The sequence below is a fragment of the Phocoena sinus genome, chromosome 5 (genome assembly GCF_008692025.1).
Source record: "Phocoena sinus isolate mPhoSin1 chromosome 5, mPhoSin1.pri, whole genome shotgun sequence".
Classification (NCBI taxonomy): domain Eukaryota; kingdom Metazoa; phylum Chordata; class Mammalia; order Artiodactyla; family Phocoenidae; genus Phocoena; species Phocoena sinus.
In genome coordinates this window covers 1,733,067-1,753,211 of record NC_045767.1, presented here as the reverse complement: position 1 = coordinate 1,753,211, position 20,145 = coordinate 1,733,067, and the positions used below count along the sequence as shown (strand labels likewise).

Sequence of the window (20,145 nt, the reverse complement as noted above, 5' to 3'; positions counted from 1 at the left end):
GACCTCAAAGATGAAAACTCAGTAATACCTCAGAATACAGATATAAAAATCCTAAATAAAATACCTAATAATGGATTAAAGAATAATATATTATAATCTAGTAGGGTTTAATTCCAGGAATGCAAGGATGTCTCATAATTAGAAAGCCTAATCTAATTCATACAAAAACACATAAAAAGAGAAAAAACATACAAATTTAATGTCTATTCCTGCTTAAAAAAATTTTTTTTTAATTAATTAATTTATTTTTAGCTGTGTTGGGTCTTCATTGCTGCACACAGGCTTTCCTAGTTACAGCGAGCGGGGGCTACTCTTCGTTGCAGTGCGCAGACTTCTCATTGCGGCGGCTTCTCTTGTTGCACAGCACGGGCTCTAGACGCACGGGCTTCAGTAGTTGTGGCTCACAGGCTCAGCAGTTGTGGTGCGTGGGCTCTAGAACGCAGGCTCAGTAGTTGTGGCACACGGGCTTAGTTACTCCGCGGCATGTGGGATCTTCCCAGGCTGGGGCTCGAACCTGTGTCCCCTGCATTGGCAGGCAGATACTTAACCACTGCGCCACCAGGGAAGGGCTCTTTAATTTGCTAAAAAGTATCAAAAATTTGTATGGCAAGCATCAGACTTAATGTGAAACCTCCAAAGTGTTCCACAAAAGCCAGAAACTGAACAAGGATGCTGCTGCTAGTAACACCCTTACTCATGACGCTTTGAAGATTCTAGCTGAAGTGAAAAAACAAAACACGAAGTTCAAATGCTAATAAAGAGGATAAGACAAAACTATTATTATTTGTAAACGATGTCATGGTCTCCTAGAAAACTCAAAGCAATCAATTCCAGAACTATTTGAGAGATGATGACACGGTGGGATGACTGGACACAAAGCAGAACTCAGCTCGCCTATAAGGACCAGCAATAACTCCTTAGAAAATGTATTCCACCATCTAAGATGCCACTCGTGATAGTCCCTAAGACTGTGAAACACCTACATATAAATTCAGTAAGAAATGTACAAACTATAAGACCATAATATAGGCTATAAAAGACAACCTGAAAAAGGAGATATATGCCATAGTTTTGGATGGGAAGATTCAATATTGGTGCTAATTCTCCCTTTACGTAACGTGGGTCTGCAGTTTTCAGGAGAAACATTTTTCTTTCGTGAGTAACTATTACTGTTGCAAATTTTTAAAATGATTTAAAATGAGCTAAACATTAGAAAAAGTAATCATTTCTTTATCTTATTACAGAGCTCAGTACAGAGTTGTTTGATAAATATAATCAACAGAAACCTCCTCTTTGACCTTCTCTTCGCAGCCTCTGGGATTAATTTTGTGGAACATTTGGGTACCTGTAGGCTTATATATGCGTCACACAACAAACAAAGGATAAATCTTTAAAAGCAAACAAGAACAACGGATTTCAAAGCTGCCAACCGTTTCCCCATGGCCATACTTATTTGTGAATACTAATTATTTTACAGATGTGCAACGTTTTGCAATCTTGAATTACTATGTAGTTTCCAAAATGCTACTTGATTAGAAGAGACTGATATCCATTCCAAGGATTCTAGAATGACTGGTACCCTCTGGATGCAACTAAAATTGCTCGATTTCCCTAACTGGTATTAATGGCATCGTAGTTCCTTGACAGGTGAATTGAAAATAAGAATGCACCTTTGGGTTGCTTTAATGAAAGAGGATGGCTTTCCACTGTGAAAAGACAGAGAATGTGCTTTTTTTTTTTTTTCCTTGTAAAATACGTGTAACCTAAAATAAACCATCTGAACCATTTCAGTGGTATCCCCATCTCTCTTCATCTTGCAAAAGTGAAACGCAGTCCCCGTTAAACAATAACCGCCCGCCTCCCCTGGCCCCTGGCACCCACCCTTCTACTCTCTGTCTCTATGGACTTGCCTACTCTAGGGACCTCAGGTGAGTGGGATCAGACAGGATGTCTTTTTGTGTGTCTGGCTTATTTCACTTAGAGAGTAATGTGTTTAAGGTTCTTCCACGTTTTTAGGTCTTCCACGCAGGTCCTTGATTCACTTTGAGTTCCCTTTTCCATATGGTATTAGATAAGGGTACAACTTCATTCTTTTGCAGGTGGATACCCAATTTTCCCAGCACCATTTGTTGAAAAGACTGTCTTTTCCCCATCGAAGGGTCTTGGCACCCTTGTCAAAAATCACCTGACCATATATGCAAGGGTTTGTTTCTGGGCTTTCTACTGTTATCCACTGGTCTGTATGCCTGTCTTTATGCCAATACCACGCCGCTTTGATCACTGTGGCTTTGTAGTAAGCTTTCAAATCAAAAGTGTGAGCCTCCAGTTTTGCGCTTTTTTCCCCCAAGACTGTTCTGGCAATTCTGAGTTCCTTGAGATTCCATATGAATTTTAGGGTGGGTTTCTCTGTTCCTCAAAAAACATCACTGGGATTCTGATAGAGATTGCACTGAATGTGTAGACCACTTTGGGTACTCCTGACGTTTCAACAATATTAAGGTGTCCAATCCAGGAACACAGGAATGTGCTTCCATTTATTGATGCCCTCTTTATTTTCTTTCAGCAATGTTTTGTAGTTCTCACTGTACAAGTCCTCCACCTCCTTGAGTAAGTTAATTGCTAAGTATTTTACTCTTTTCAATGCCACTGTAAATAAAACTGTTTTCATAATTTCCCTTTCAGATTGTTCACTGTTTGTTTGTACAAATGCAACTAGTTTTTGTGTGTGCACTCTGTATCCTGCTACTTTGCTGAATTCACTTACAGTTTTTAAATTCTAACAGTTTTTTTTTTTTTGCAGAGTCGTTAGGATTTTCTACATATAAGATCACATCATTTGCGGAGACCGTTTTACTCTTCCTTTCCAATTTAAATGCCTTTTATATCTTTTTCTTGCCTAACTGCTGTGGCTAGATTTTCTAGTACTATGTTGAATAGAAGTGGTGAAAGCAAGCATCCTTGCCTTGTTCCTGATCTCAGAGGATTAAAGGCTTTCTTTTAATCTTTCATTTCTTTTAAAATTAATTTTTATTGGAGTATGGTTGCTTTACAATGTTGTGTTAGCCTCCACTGCACAACAAAATGAATCAGCCATACATATACAGGTATCCCCTCCCTTTCGGACTTTAATCTTTCATTATTGAGGATGATGTTTGCTATAGGTTTTTTATATCTGTGGCTTTTATTATATGGAGGTAGTTTCCTTCTATTCCCATTTTGTTGAGTGTTTTTAATCATGAACGATGGTGAATTTTGTCAAATGCTTTTGCTGCATCAACTGAGATGCTCATGTGGTATGTTATATTAATCAATTTTCATACCTTGAAACACCTTTGCATTCCAGGAATAAATCCTACTTGATCATGGTGTATAATCCTTTAAATATGCTGAATTCTGTTTGCTAGTATTTTGTTAAGGATTTCTGCATCAATGTTCATAAAGGACACTCAGTGGTCCGTCGTTTTCTTTTCTTGTAGTGTCTTTGGCTTTGGTATCAGACTTATGCTGGCCTCATAGAATGAGTTAGGAAGTGTTCCCTCCCCTTCAGTTTTCTGGAAAAGTCTGAGAAGGATGGGTATTAATTCTTCTTTAAATGTTTGCTAGAATTCACCTTTGAAGCCATTGGGTCCTGAACTTTTCTTTGTTGGGAGATTTTTGATTACTGATTCAATCTCCTTACTAGTTGTAAGTCTATTCAGATTCTCTGTTTCTTCATGATTTAGTCTTGGCTGGTTCTTTGTTTCTAGGAATTTGTCCATTTCATCCAGGTTATCCAATTTGTTGGTGTACAATGTTCACTGTACTCTCTGGTAATTCTTTTCATTTCTGTAGGACTGGTAGTAATGTCCCTACTTCATTTCCGATTTTAGTAATTTCAGCCTTTTTTCTTTTTCTCTTAGTCCATAAGCTAAAGGTCTGCCAATTTTGCTGTTCTTCTTGAAGAACCAACTTCTGGTTTCACTGATTCTCTCTTCTGTTTTTCTATTCTCTGTCTTTGTTTACCTCAGCTCTAATCTTTATTATTTCCTTCCTCCTGCTAGCTTCGGATTTAGTTTATCTTTTTCTTCTTTCTACAAGTTGCAAAGTTAGGTTGTTGATTCGAGACCTTTCTTTTTTAATGTAAACATTTATAGCTATAAGAACAAGTATTTTTAAAGAAATAAATTCGCTTTCAGTCTTACTTTTTAAGACCGTATTTTCCTTTTAGAAACAGTATGTATATCGCTATTTTTACCCCCCACATTTTATCACAATAGCAGTGATGACACTGTGTATTATATCCCTAATCATTATACTCCCAGCAGCAAGGAGATTACTGCTTACCACAGTGCCTAGCACACTGCACAGCAAGTCACCATTTATCTTCTTTCTCTTCCCCTGAATTATCATTTTAGTTACACCGCTTTTCTGAAATCATCTAAATAAGACCACAAGTTATTGATTATCATCAGAAGCTTCCACTGACACAGCATGATGGAAAAGTCAGGGATAAATCGGATCCCACTCTAGTGGATGGCACCAGTCTCTGCAGCGGAAGCCCCTTCAGATCAACTCCAGACTGAAGGTTCCTCTGCGACAGACGGCGAGCCCCTGCTCGACACAAGGACCAGCGCTGCTTACATGCCCGCAGGCCTTCGTTTGCACTTGTACTCACGAATGAGCGTCTCCCCACTGCCACTATGGAACTCTGCAAACTCCCCGAGTAGCGCTCAGCATCAGACACAAAGTTCAACAAGCCCCACTGTCAGGGCCAGAGATGCAGGGGACCTCACAGGTCACCTAGTCCAGCCACATCTAAGATTCCGATGTCAGGACTCCCCTGGTGGTGCAGTGGTTAAGACTCCACGCTCCCAGTGCAGGGGGCCCGGGTTCGACCCCTGATCAGGGAACTAGATGATCCCACGTGCGTGCCGCAACTAAGAGTTTACATGCCACAACTAAGGAGCCCACATACCACAACTAAGGAGCCGGAGAGCCGCAACTAAGGAGCCCGCCTGTTGCAACTAAGACCCAGTGCAGCCAAATAAATAAATATTAAAATAAATAATTTTTAAAAAAAGACTGCTGTCAATTCACTTCTGCACGTCTCCTCTCACAGGGAGGGGGCAGCTCTGTCTTCCTGTGCTTCTCCCTGGGGTCAGACTTCAATCGCTGGGCTGGAGGCCTCTCTCTCCAGACCTCCTCACAGCACTGAGGACAGGGGCTGCCCCAAGTTCCTGAGGCTGCACTGCCATTTCCTGTTGGGGTCTGGCCTGTTCGGAGATGCCTTGAGGACAGACAGAGCAGCCCTCACATCTGGACTCCAGAACTCTGTCTAGGACCCTCCCCAGCACAAGCTTCCAAGTGACAGTCTGTTTACTGCTGCCCATCAACCTTTCAGCATCTGATCTGCCCTCCAGTTGATTTGCCAGGACCCAGCTTCTCTCTACACGTCTGTTACTACTGTAGATACTAACGGGGTGGCAGAGGGGCCCAAAACAGAGCTGCCAATGTCACTGTCCAGGCCCACAGCAAACACTGATGGGGGCGCCGTCTGGACGGACTGTCTGCTGTTGTCCTTGCAGCAGTTTATTGCCCACATGGACCCAGAAGGTTCTCAGGGGACGCGGCACATGGCTTGTGAGGTTCTAGGGTGTCCATACAAACGGTGCCTCCCTCCTCTCCAGTCCAGGGACCCTGAAGACAAACTGAGGCCAGTGTAAGCAGCAACCCTTGGTGAGGACAGACTCATCCTCAGTCTGCTGGACAGGGGGTATTTTCTTCAGCCTAATGTTGGGGACAGGGGTTCCGTGACCTGATGTAATCCACCCTTCCTGTAAGCCGAGCCGACAGGACAGAGACTTAGCAGGTGGCGTAACCTCGTGGGTTCCCACAAAGCGGCCCAGACCAGCTCCTGTTTCTCACACGTCTCTTTCCCTGAGAAGCCTTCGCACATCACTCGTTCTTTTAAAGCAAGAATGCCTCATCAAATTTCTTCTATCATCAGCTCGGACCCCGACGACCAGAGTTTAGCCAGGGAGAGGCTGGTCTTTGATTTTTTTCTGAAGGGTCCCTCCTTCACAGAGAACTGATGCCCCAACGTCCTGGGAAACCAGGGCTCCCAATTCTCCCCTCTCCTCTGTACTCTGGATAAAGCACCGCACTTAACTGACGTGGGGTTTCCTCTAAAGGTAACCCAGTAACCGGCTCGGGGCAGCTCAATTCAGAACACAGGGGACTGTTTACTGCGGTCCTGCTTTTTAGTAACCACACACACACAAAACTGATTCAGAAGTATATAATACAAAGGCTCAAACAGAACCAAAATGTCATCTAATCTGTCATTTCACAAGTGGGAGACTAAGTAAGGCCCAGGGAGGGGAAAGGCTTGAATGAGGCTCACAACCAATCTGGGGCAGGGCCTGGCGCCAAATGCCCCTCAGGGTCCTCCGCAGGACCTGAGTCCAGAACACCCCGAGGAACAGGCAACAGCCCCTGTCCCCATGCAGCAGTCTCCCCTCCGGGCTCCTGTGCCCTCTGCTACCCGGACAGCAAACGGGCTGGTGCACGCGCAGGCGGCAGGGGGGAGGGAGCTGTCTGCTCCCCTGCCTCGGAGTGACTCAGCTGCCGGCCGCCTGGCTGCACAGGCCTCAGGGGCCGAGCTGGCTGCAGGTCCAGGTGGAGGATGCACGGGTGGAGGATGCACGGCTCCCTGACCCCGTGCCTACATTTGCCAGCCTCAGGCCAGCCAAGCAACCTAGGGCCAGCCCTGCCCCCACAGCGGCCGAAGCTGAGGCGTCAGTGGTCAGCAATGAGCCACAGCTGGAGAATTCGAGTGCCCCGGGGGCCCCAGGACAGCGGGGAGCGTGGGTCAGGCACAGAGTGGCTCCCGAGGCCACGTGCTACACATGCAGCAACTGTGGAAGAGGCCAAGCGCATGGCGCCGGCGGAGCCACCTGCCCAAACAGCGCCGAGTTGTCGCGTTGCCAAGGCGCTCCTGACAGAGGGGAAGGCCAGGATCACGCGGGAGAATATGGTCGGAACCGCTCTCCTAGCTTCTGAATGAGAGACTACTTAGAGTAACGGTCCCTGAGGCTGCAGAGGGAGAACTGCCACACGAAACACGGAGCGAGGCTGGAACGAACAGTGACGTGGGCACACGCCAGTCCCTTCCTTCTTCCCAATCCCTCACCATGCTCAGGTGGCAACGCCGAGACGAAGCGTCACAGCCAGCGGCCAGGCGGCACCCAGGATCCCAGGCAGACACTGCACCAGCACCCGCCTTACGCCAGAACCAAGGTTCTGTTTTCCTACAGCCTCAAAAGTACAACACGGAGCTGTCACTGTTTCCTTATTACTCCTCACACCCTGCGGTACCCTGGAAAAGATCCATGCTGAACGCTTCCCCTGCCCAACCCTCCTGGGGGTTTTAGAAAGGCGGGCTGGCCGGCCGGGATGCCGGCTGGAAGCCCTGCCCGCGGGCCCCATCCCCACAGCAGCGCCTGCCTTCCACCCTCCTCCACCCCTGCAGACCACCTGCCCAGCACAGCCGTGTGTGTTCGTGTCTGCGCTCCCGCTCGACATGCTTAGGGACGGGGGGAGAATGGGCTCTGAAGCTCACGTGTGGGCAGTGTTCAGTAAACGAGTCCTGACACGGCAAGGTACAGCCATTTCCAAAGGCCTCAGAGGCCCCCGCCGGCAGCACCGAGTCTGGGCAGCAGCCTGTGCCCGTGACCGTGGCTGTACCCAGGCCGGCAGGGACCTGACCGGCAGCTGACCCTGCGGGCATGGCTGGGCGTCCCCTCCGGAGCAACAGCAGCTGGGAGCCCCCGCTCGCACCCCTCCCCTGGGCACACGGCCCCTCGCGGCGGGCTCCTTGCGGCCGTCCCAGTGGTGCGCACCCACCTGCTCGTCCACGTAGGCGTCGATCCTCTTCTGGCACTCCAGCCACTCCTCGGCCACCCCGCGCAGCTCCTCCTCGGAGCGCTGGTACCGCTGCAGCAGGGTGCTGTACGTGTCCTCGTTGCAGGTGTCGTGCGTCGTGGTCCCCAGCCTGGGGAGAGAGGCCTTTCAGCACCCTGGCCATCATCTCCCCTCCCGAGGTGGCAAATGGGGCACCACCACACACCCCACGAGGCTGCTGCGTGGGATGAGTTAAGCACACAGCCCAGGCACCCACGACAGAGTCTGGCCTAGAGAAGACGCTCCAGGGAGCAACAGCTCCTAAGAAAAAAATGAGCGGTGAGTCACGCTGTTCTACAAAGACTAAGGTCCAGAGATACAGTTCACTGGATGTGGGGTCGTCAACTGTTTTTCCCTACTGAGATTCACTGACACAGAGAGAACAAAACATTTAATGAGAAACAAAATTTGGACCCGGTTTTCAAATCAAGTAAAACAGGAAATTCAGTTCAATAAAAAATATAATCATAGTTTTATTTACTCTGTGTATCTTGCTAAGAAAGATGGTAAGATGGCAGACGAGAAAATAAACAGAAAACAAAAGACACAAATAGAGGTAAACACCTGGGCTTCTCAAGAGGAGGGTGGCATGGGAGAGAAGCGGGAGAGTGGGGGAGGGGTGCAGGCTCACAGGCAGGTCATCTTCAGACACCGTTCCTTTTCCTAATACCTAAACGTGTCAACATTTGAACCAAAGCAATGGTGATAAAGACCTCATAACAAAGAATTTCAAAATCAAAGGCCACATTTATAATTGCTGAGGAGCACAAAGATGATGCGCAGGCTTAATAATCACTGCTGTTTACACGAAAGAACTGGAAGTGACCCGCTGGGATCAGTGATACCACACCAGGCACGCCTTCTAATCACACACTAAGTTACACCTACGTGCTCACACTCAAGACTCAGACACACATGCACTTACAGACACATGTTTTGAAATGGAGATGCACCCATGTTAAGTGAGGAAAGGACTATGTCACCACGTGTAAAGATGCACATGTGTGGGAGGCGTGGACACTGGAAAAAATCTGGAAGCAGCACCCAGTTGTTTATGGTACCTACCTTACCTACCTCTTCAGGGTTTCCTTTGCTTTCAGAATTGTATTGCAATGACAATCTAATAATTTTATAATGAAAATAAACAATAGCGATTTAAAAACAAGAACTTTTCCATGGGTGCAGACACCTTCCTTTCCACCCTGGTGACCACGGCATAAAGATGCACGTCGTGCGAATGGACTCATTCTTGCCGAAGCTGTCTACACCGGCTCCGTCACTTCAAGGAGGGAGCACGCGGAAAACAGGGTCACTGAAAAGCTGTGCAGGAAAGCCCAGAGCCAGGAAAGGGCACGACGCAACCCACGCGGTGATGGGGCTGGCTCAGACACCGAGGCTCTCCCCAGGAAACAGAAGTCCTCAAGACCCAGAACCCAGGGCCTCTCGAGGCCCCCCTGGCTCCACCCAGCACGTGGGTGCCCCCAGGCCTGAGAGCACGGCAGCCCACGAGGCAGCGGTCTTCTCCTCAACCCCTGCCTCTGCAACCCTGCTTGTCACAAGCTGATTTCCACTCTTCGTGCAAACCCCACCTTGCCTGTTAGGCCACCCAGAAGACGGGGGTGGAGGCGGAGAGGACTCATGCTCTCCCCCGCTCCTGCCCGAGGTGAGAACCGCTCCCCTCCTGTCCTACGCGCAGACTCTACTTAGAGCCAGTGGAGGGCAAAGCAGCCGGGGGTCCTGGGACTTCTGTGGTGGGGCACTCAGAGCACAAGCTGTAGGCACAGGGCTGGAGTCCAGAGAGGAAACAGGGAGCTGCTAGACTGCAGAAAGTGTCCTCAGGGTCAACAGCATCAATGGGTCAGCAGACAGGTTACTACCTACATATTCACTCTGCAAACACATGACAGTTAACAGCTGGTAATATCTATTATGAATATTGTCTATGTGAAACAGTAAGTGATAAGGCAAATGAGATAAAATCAGTTCAGGTACGTTTACTTACAAGCCTAATTAAACATTCCCCTAACAATGAATATATCAATATACTTAAAGACCAAATTGGGCAACAGCTACTAAAACCACCACAACACATATGGAGACACAACGGGGCTCCTGGTCTTGCCAGAGGGATGGAAGCAGAGTCTGACACAGCTTCTGGTTTCACACGAACTCTCAGGCAGCACAGACAGTGGCCTGCTGGAGGACCCAGACCCTGGCATCGCTACACGACAAACGGAGCTGGTTCCTTAATGGGTAAGTTGTGAGGGAGAGTGGATAGGGGTGGGGGCCTGCATGTTAAAGCATCTCAAAAGGCACGGAGAAAAAGGGGCCAGGAGTGGAGGTCAGTGTTTAACGGTGACACAGTCTCTATCTGGGGTGACATCCAAGTTTTGGAAATAGTGGTGACAGTTGCCCAACGTTATAAATGTAATTAATGCTATTGAACTGCACACTTTAAACTAGTGAACTATGCGGTGTGTGAATTCTATCTCAATAAAGCTGTTAAAAAACAGGGAGACGTAACTTTCCTAAATTAAGTCAGTTCCTTGAAAGAAGTCAACCTTTGGGTAGATCATCTGTATTTAAAAAAAGAGGAAAAAAACCCGACAGCAAATAAAAAAGCAGGCAAGACTATGGAAATGCACATGAGTAATAAGAGAATAAAGAAAGGGGGACTCCCTGGCGGTCCGGTGGTCTAAGACGCCACGCTTCCACTGCAGGGAGCACACGTTTGATCCCTGGTCGGGAAGCTAAGATCCCGCATGCCGGACAGTGTGGCCAAAAAAAACAAAAAGAGAGAGAATAAAGAAAGGGAATCACAGGATCGCTGTGCAAGACAACTGAGTGACAGCTCTGGGCGAGGCTCCTGGGCCCGGTGGGGCATGCAGACGGACTTGCTTCTAGGTGAGCACGCTGGGTTGGGGCTAAGGGATGTTCACCTGCTATCAATCCATTCAGCTTACATTTATTTTGTGTAGTTTTCTGTATCTGTATTTTACTTTATAATTAAGTTAAACAAAATGCAGGCCCAGAGACAAAGTGTCAGTGTTAAGATACTCAACAACTATGGGTTTTGTGTGCCACAGACACAGTTATTACTTTAGGGGGTAGTGTTTGTATATAAGTTGTCACAAAATTTTTAGGAGTTGTTAACTAGGTATCTGTAAACCAGAAGCTCAAATCTGAATTGTTCTTGGGTCCAACAAAGGTGTCCCCTGGGGAACTCGAAGCAATGGCTCCTTCTGGCGCCCCAGACGCCTGGGGAACGCCCAGCTCCCATCCCCATCTCTATGCACCCTGTCCCTCACCCGCTCCTGGGAGCAACTCTGCAGCCTGGCCCCAGGATTAACACTGAAGACTCTAAACCACTGCTGATCTTTGGAGACTGACCACCATTCACAACGAGCAAGATGAGAAATCCAGAACCAGGGCACAGGAAAAAGTGGGGTTCTACAACACGTTTCAGGTTTCTGCCACCCACCCACGGTTTGATGAGAGGCCCATCAAACTCCCTGGCTCACCAGAAAAAGAAAAAACAAGGCTAAATACCCTGGAATGCTGCTATAAGGACCCCTACCCCCACCCCCCCACGCACACACAAGATGCACGTCTTTGTATAAGAAGTGCTCTTGCTGGATTTGAGCATCGTAACTGGGCACAATCTCCATGAGGGTCGCTCACGTCTCATGGAGACATGGACACTCGTACAGGACACGCATGTCTCTGTGCACCCACCATGGAACGTAACGGCGCTGTCGGAGTGGGCGGGACGCAGGCGGTGGTGCGGGAGCTGCTGGAAGCAGGGTGCGGGCCACACCAGTAACTCTTTGTCCTGACCACCTTGGCCCCAGTCTCCCTTCCCCAGCTGCTTTTAAGGTTATTCTTGCTCCGGAGGTAAGGGTGAGAAGTGGGAATAGCTAGGACCCCTCAAATAGGAGTTAGGAATACAGGAAACAAAGACTGGACTGAAACATGGATTTCAAGAGGAAAAAAGAAAAAGGTGACTACTGTGTAAGTTAACTACAACGATAATACAGTGACGCACAAATGATTCCCCTTCTCTGCGAATCTGGCCCAACCGTATTTTGGTGTGGACCTTTAAACCAAGATGACGGCAGTCCGCGCTGTTCTATTATGCGTCTACAGCCTGGGAATCTGTTCACAGGTGGTAAGCAGATGAGGAACAAAATGACCCGCTGCAGGGCTGAGGTAGCTCACACCTGGCTCTCTAGCACAGGGACAGCAGATCCAAGGAGGGGTCCAATTTGTCAAGCCACCTCGGAGCAAGCACCCCCGGCTGTACTTTCCCCTTCCCCCTCACCAGGGCAAGCGACCTGAGGCTATACTTGGGACTCCGGGCTTGGCACACCTGATGAAGCCCCACGGAAGCTCTACAGCAGTAAGAAGAACCCAAGCCATGAGCCGCGATGTGGAGCGAATGCTTCAGAGACCTGACAGCGTGTCTAATACCTCCCCTAGCGCCCCAGAGCCCCTTAGCACCACCAGCCCTCCCCCGGCCCCCCAAGTGCCCCAGCACAGACCACACCACAGCCACCTGGCAAAGCCTGGGACTTGTCAAGTGAACTGCTATGTTTACCGCAGCTTTTCCTTATTCAGGAGAAATCTGTGACGCTAAACCTTAGTAGCAATGATACTGGGTTTATTATTTTAAAGTTCAATCGTATCACTCTTTGGGTTTTGAGCTTTCTACCCAAACTGTATTTTCCCCTAAGCCCGGTAATGTTCTGGCAAGAACTGCCCCTGCAGTGGCATTCAGGTGCGCACCTGCTGCACCCCAGGGACGGGAGCACGCCGTCACGCCAGCAGGACACATGCAGGTGAAGACCGAGTACCTGATCTGCGACACCAGTGCCGGCAGGCTGCTCTGGAGAAGCGGCTCCGAAAAGACCAGATCTTCAAAGAGGTGCTTATTGTGCAGCTCCCACGTCACCTGGAACTTTTGCAAGTGTTCATTTTCCTAGTTAGATAGATACACAGAAGATACATCCAATCAAAGACTGAAAAGTTCCCAGAAGGGTTTCTCCCCCCGCCCCCAAACCCACATCCCTCTGTCCAGGCCCAGAACACTCTGCTCATGAGGGGTTGCTACTCCCTGTGCATCCAGCCTCCCTTCCAAATGACTCAACACGAAACAGAGGGGTGGCAAGATGCACACAGATGAGGGGACAGAAGAGAGAGAAACCGGCGCACACGTCCAGCAGCCATTTCTCATAACCATGCCTCCCAAATGTACCGCAAGCCCTACCTCTCAAACGACTTAAGTAAACGCATACAAATCCTCCATGCCGAAGGACCATCACTTCTGAGCCTGTCTGGAGAAGTCTCCCGTTCTGACAGACACAGTAACTTCCCTGCTACTGACAATGCGTGGAAGGTCAGCTCTTTCTTTCCCTGCTGAACGTGGGCAACCTCATCAGTTACTTTCCACAACAACTTTTGAACATTTGGAAGCATTCTGGCCATCACAGCGAGTGACCTCCAGAGAGGACAGGGTGACCGGGGCAGACAGCGCCACGACCTCCCCACGTGCAGCGTTCATATTCAACAGCTCTGGCCGCAACCACGCGTGTGTGAACCCACACGTCCGTCTGTCAGTCACACGTACACTACTCGTGGTGCATCACCTCGCACCTGGGGAAACACTCCTCACCTGAGTGACGGACAGTCTGGAGTGGCTTCACTGGGCATCACACTCCAGTCCCCTCTGAACAGGTGACTCATGCCACCCCATGTACTGGTCTGTTCCTATTTACTGTGTAGCCCAACTGAGCTGAAATTATGACACCTGGAGACGTCAGAACACGATCTACACGTGGAGAGCCCATCGCTCTGTGCCCTGATCACCGGTGGACGGAGGGGCTGAAAGAGCAACTTGGGGTGAGCACACACCTGCAGGACGCTGCTGAGCACGTGTGCTCCTGCCCTGCCATGCACGCACACCTGCTCTCGAGTTGCACGCAGCCCCTCTGCCTGTACTCGAGACCTGCACAGAGACTCGGCAGGGCATCTGTGACATCTGCAGGAGGGCATCTATGGCACCTGCAGGGAGCCTCAAGCCCTCGACTCTGGCAACGTTCCCAGTGCCTGTCCTCACTGCACGTTTAACCGAAACACCAGTGCCTCCCAGGTCTAAGTTTTATCATTCTTGTTTCACACGCAGCACCTCTCGGAGCAATTACGATACAGGAAAGCTGGGTGGGGCAGAAGACCAGGGCCTGGGAACCGAAAAACTAGGCCCAAGGCCTGGAATGAGGCCTGATTACAAGCACATAATTTTAAGAACGTGCTTGTAATAATGACATAGCCACCGAGGCAGTGAGGAAAGGACATGTGTCACACACTTCAGCAGAGACCACTCTGCACAGGCGCTGTGCCAGCACGAGGACACAGAGACTAGCGCAGCAGGTCCCTGACTGCCGGGAGTCCCCAGGGGACAGAGGATTGGCGACGGTCTGATTTATGATTTGTCTCCATGACAAAGGAGCTAAGGCAGCAGCCAGACTAGGCCCTCAGCCAGATGACAGAGGGTCCAGGGAAGGCGTCCAGGAGAGCCGAGGTCCTGCCTGGTCTCCCCTGTCAATCTCTGGGACAGAGACGACAGTCCCTGCCCGCCAGCCTGTGAGCAACCCTGGGCACTGAGTTACGATACTTGCAAGGGTGGGACCACAGCTCTGGATTTGGGCTCACATTAACTGAAGGTAATAAAGACCGATTTATGAGGAAGATGTCTGACAGTTTTTATGAAATCTGAAATTATACTTCCAGGTGAGTCATGCAAGAGCAACAGCAGACCCCAGGCCCGTTTCACAACCTCAGATCAACGTGGGACAACGCCACACGCTAGTAGCGCGAGTACTTCCCGTGGGCCACCCTGAACTTGCTGCTGCCGTGCCCCAGCCACAGGCCAGAAACAGTGCCTGGGGGGACGGGGGGTGCTGGGGGGGGGGTGCTGCCACAGCTGCTACGAGAGACGAGACCGGGGGTCGGCGGAGACTTGGTGCTGCCCCAGCCGGAGGCCAAAGAAAAAGCTCCCGGATGACCTGAGCCTAGGCACTTCCACCCAAACCACTCTCACTTCTCACTTCACCTGCAGGGAGGTGCTTGGGGGTTGGAAGAAGAAAGAGGAAGTGTGTACAGTCAAGTCCTACAGCAGAGCTTGAGAAACAGCTGGAGATTCAAGATTCTTCTGGCCTTGTAAATGGAAGTTCCGATTTCACAATTCCTACAGCCTGGGAAGGCATTTCCTAGGTAAATGGAGGCCGAACTTTGGTCCCAGCTTTATTTCAGGGTGTACAATCATTAGAAAACCTGTGGCCGGTTTGATGCCCGGGGGCACGAGCACATTTCCCAGGAAAGGCATGTGTCTGAAGACACCTCTCTAGGCCCTGACACGGTCCGTGGTCCTGCGGCGGCAGGAGGGCCAGAGGGGCTGTCTCCCGAGAGGCTAAGGGAGTGAGCACAGCGTGAGCTGGCAAGGTGTGCACGGCGAGGGAGCTTGCTGCTTCAAGGACAACTGACCCCACTTGTGGCCAATCCCAAAATCCGAGCTCTCAAGCAAAAATCAGAACTTTGGAAAACTTACATCTGCCACTGTGGCCTTGAAGCTTCTCCACATTTAAAGATCTTTCTGAGGAGGGTCACAGGGATGGTGACAAAGGCCATTTTTTATATTGAATATCGTGTTGCCTAACATGACACTGAATATCTTCAGCAAGATCTGTGTAGCTCACTCAGTGAACCAGTGTTTTCAAAATGACCGACGTCTGATGCTAGAAAACGACCTGAAGCGTGAGCTACACCAGTGGACTGTGACGGAACAGAGCCGGCTCAGCTCAGTGACCCGGTTTCAGGTTCTACACTGCAGCTAACCATTAAGAAGCACTGGGACTCCGGTGTATTCTCTCAAAGAAGAATTTCCACAACAAACTGGAAAGTCTATTAGACTATTCTTCCAAATACATATCTGTGGGAGGCCCAATTTTCTTCAAAAACTTCAACCAAAACAACCTATGAAGACACACGGAGCACAGAAGCAGATGTAAGAACACATATGTCCTCCGTTAAGCCAGACACTAAAGAGATGTGCAAACATGTAAACGGTGCCCCTCTTCTTACTAAACATTTTGTTTTGGAAAACAGTTTTTTTATTTAGAGATATGCTGTCTATGTTAGGCAATCCGAGCTGTTATTTTAAAAGTGATTTAATGAATATCTTTAAATTTCTCCGTTTTAATTTCACCACAGTAAATATTGATAGATAAAATCTGCACAAACAAATGCTATTTGGGACTCTCAGTTTTTAAACGGAAAGGCGTCCAAGTCCAAAAATGCTGAGACTCTGAGACACGGACTTGGAAGTTAAGCTCACCTCGGCTCTGTCAACTCCTACCCTGCTCAGATCACGGGGTAGACCTGGAAAGACGCTGTTATAAATCTGTGAACTGTTCTCAATCCGGTTTGAACACCCCAAACACAAAAAGAGATTTTTGAGATAACTGGGACATTTTTCTGAGCGCACAGAAATCACCATCAGTTTTCTCAGGAGTGACAACGGTACAGTGGTTACATGGGATGAAGTGAGCTCGCAGAGGGGATCTGCGTGTTGCCCGACTCACTGACTTCTAGGTTTGGGGGTTTTCACATCACATCAACAGCCCCCTACCCCTGCCAAGGTCACCCTAGGCACAGGCCCTTGCTGTCCCTCCTGTGGGCAGGGTCTCTCCTGCCCCCTCACAGAAGCTGTGATCATCTGTGGTCCCAGCATTACGTGCTGGACCTAGGCTGTACCTCCTTTCTCCCAGGACGAGAAGAAATCTTTGGAGGGAATGCTGGCTTCTGAGCACATGACTTTCTCAGGATTCCACCAGCTTTCGATTTGTTTTTCCCTCCAAGGCTTCTTGCCTTTCATGCCAACTCAGCAATGCGTTTTAAAAGGTTCTACCTTGTTTTAGCCTGTGTTATCCAGAGTTCAGCTGTCTCCCCTGGAGGAAGGAAGAGTCCAGGTTACTGGTGTGGTGTCTCACTGGAAACCAAAGTGAGTATCTCCACGTGCAAAGCAAGTGAAATAGATCACTGACCAAACAGCTGTATTCTGAGCTTAGAGCTTATGCTCAACAAACACGGTTCAAATTATTTTCCGGTAGCTGAGTAAGATGGTGTGCACTCTAACCGGCCGAGGAGGGTGAGGCTGAGCTGGCCCTGGCTGGCTGGGGGGCAGCAGCAGCTCTCCACACCGCTCTGTGCACCAGGCTCGGGCCAGTGCCGGCACAGGGGAAGCGGCAGGGCAGCTGGACTTCTGGAGGACGGGGAGACATTCAGGGAGCCAGGGGCGGGTGCTGCTTGGGACGCCCAGGAGTCAGCCCCTCAGGCTCGGTGCTGAAGAGGGCAACCGCCCGCCCATGCATTCACCCGCTCATTTTCTCACGGTGGGTGCTTCCCTCGAGGTTTTCGGGACTCACTTGTGGGAACGGCAATGCTCTACTGAAGTGACGCTGCTTGAGGAGCTCTGTGAACCCCCCGAAACTACCTGCAAAATGGTTAATTTTTCTATCGAGGTCTATCAACTTTAGAGTCACATAAAGACCTTATGCTTAAAACCTTCGGAACCACTGGTTACTGCATTTGTTTCAAAATGCAGTTTTACCACTAAGAAAGCACCCAAAACCAGCCCAATGAACTCTCACTTAATAGTAAAATTTGAGTGATGATGAGAAACTCCACAGACTATTAGTAAGTCGAGAAAGCAAAGACGGCTCGTCCCTCTGTCCAGCCGGCAGGTGCACCTGAGGCTGTCGAGGACCAGGCCCAGGAACTGAGTTTCTACCAGAGGCCTCCTTCCACCCCGCTGTGGTCATTTCCCTTCTGAGGCAGTCAGAGACCGCCCACAGGGGGTCAGCGTCTCACGTGGTTCTATGACCCTATCCTCAGTCCAGCGCTGGGCTGGTGAGTAGATCAGTAACGGCGAGCCGGGGGCCCGGACACAGGTGCCCTGCCGCCCCCATGCTCTGCACTCCACCTGAGAACACAGCCCCCATCTGCAGAATTCACAGCACAGCTACTCCTCTGTCTCCTTCCTACTGTCACCCACTCCGGCCCTCACCTCACACGGTCCCCACACCGTGCCCCCAGGACCCAAGGTCCCCGAGCAGTATTTCGGCTTTCATCCAGCAGCCAAGTCCAGAGGGGAGAGAAAGAGGAGAGGAATCAGGCCCCCAGCCCCGCCTGCACATCTCGGAGGAGGGGAGGGGCGTGACGGGCCTCCAGACCCCCCGTCCCCGCCCCCCGCCCCGGGCAGGGGACATAGCCGACTCACCAGGGTGCCGAGGAAGGTGCTGATGGTGCGCGCCGCCTGGCACAGGGCACCGTACTCCTCGAGGAGCAGGGAGATGAACTGGTGCGCTTGCGGGGGGCCCTGCAGGGCGGACGGCGACTTCACCCTGGACGCGGCCGACAGCTGCCGCAGGAGCCGGACCTTCATCTCTAGCACGTACTCTCTGGCCTGCTGCTCCAGCCGCTGGTACAGCTGGTAGGGGTCCCGCTCGCAGAGCCTGCACAGGAGAGAGAGTCACCACTCGCCCGCAGGGGGACCCTGGGAGCCTGGGGGTGCCCACCTAACGACGACCGCCATCTTCTCACTGTCAGCCTGCTTGACAGAGAGGGAGCCCCCAGAGTCACTGGCCAAACGGCAGTGACCGGCGTCCACTGAGAGCTCGCTGTCCACCCCCGAGGCGACGCCGGGTCAGACGCGAAGCCACGTGGCTGGGCGAGTCCCCGGACTCAGGCAGCCAGCAGGTAGCAGAGCGGGCACAGCGGAGCCGCGCGGGGGCCACAGAACTGCCAAGCCCGGGAGACCCCAGCACTCATCTCTGAACGCTTATATGCGGACAGCTGAAAAGCCACGGCCCCCAGAGGTGACACCTGGGCTGCAGCACGGGAGCGGGCTGCTCTTCCTTCTTCCTAGGAATTCAGTATCTGATCCAAATGGGCTTCTTCTACTATTTTCATAATCAGAAGAAACTTTACAGACAGTGTATCTCCTTTTAAACCATCCCACCGAAAGAGAATAAAGGCGGTAAGATAAAATGTGTAAGCTGAAGATCAGAGACAACAAATCAATACACGTCCCAATCAGGCCACACAGCAATGATCATTTTCATGAATTTCTTCCCTAACTTGGAGATCATCAGCTTTTACAAACTTGTTCTATAGTAACTGGCATGACTGTGTTTCAAGTGACCACTCGTGTCAGCTATGCACTTCTGAGGAGCCTCCAGATGGAAACCTACATCGGATGAAGCGACAACTACAGCACCCGCCTGGAGCCCGTCACCAGGAGGAGCCGCTGAGACAACTACAGCACCCGCCTGGAGCCCGTCACCAGGAGGAGCCGCTGTGACTTCCGCACCCACGCTGTACAATACATTAGGCTGTAGCTCCTGGATTTGGGTAGTGGATCCTTTCACCTCTGGGCACCACGCTGGGTCAAAAGAGAAGACTGTAAGTTGTCACCTATTCCACTTTTAAGTGACCACACTACCTAGGTTGTAAAAGACAAGAGCCGAGTGAAAATGGAACTTGTGTAGCCTTACAAAAAACGTGGCCAGAGAAACAGTAAGAACTGATGGGACTCCCACTGTGGTGAGTCTACTTCACATAGATCTATTAATTTTTTAGCTTAGCATGACAATCATAATTTTAATTACTAGTACAGCAACTGTTCTCTGAAACAGAAGGTATTTCATCTCTTAAAGGAAAGTCACAGAAGACTCAAAATGACACAGGGACAATCGAACTTACAAGGAGACTGGATGCCTCCTTCTTGGTTCTCTTCGCCTGCTGGAATTAGACATGGGTCGCATTTTATTTCTTTGTCCATTTCTGTATCTTATAAATTTAATGACTTGACCACATGGTACTTTTGCAAGTAGACTTGTAAAAAGCACTATGGCCAAGGGGCAGGAAGATGAAGATGCTGTGGAAGCTCACCCAGCCGTGCGTTCAACAAACACTGGGCCCAGGCGGCTGTGTCAAAGCCACAGCAGGAAGACGCCAGGAAAACAAACTCTCAGGCCGCTGGATGCTCGGAGCACACACACATACAGAGCGTAATTCCAGGTAGTGGCAGTAACACGATAAAAAAGAAGGGAAGGGTTGATAAAGAATGATGCGGGAGGCCCCTTGGAG

At 50.0% G+C, this 20,145-nt stretch overlaps 1 protein-coding gene across 3 annotated transcripts in view; it reads right to left on the bottom strand.

Annotated features, from left to right (window-relative positions):
- The window catches only part of FAM193A (family with sequence similarity 193 member A), a 174,844-nt gene that overhangs the window by 53,104 nt on the left and 101,595 nt on the right, over positions 1-20,145 (bottom strand). For all 3 annotated transcript variants that reach the window (XM_032633252.1, XM_032633251.1, XM_032633253.1), the window contains exons 5-7: positions 18,275-18,509; positions 12,795-12,919; positions 7,885-8,032 (exon numbers count right to left, since the gene is read on the bottom strand). In XM_032633252.1, coding sequence (XP_032489143.1) covers positions 7,885-8,032; positions 12,795-12,919; positions 18,275-18,509 — 508 coding nt within the window. The remainder of the gene's footprint in view (positions 1-7,884; positions 8,033-12,794; positions 12,920-18,274; positions 18,510-20,145) is intronic.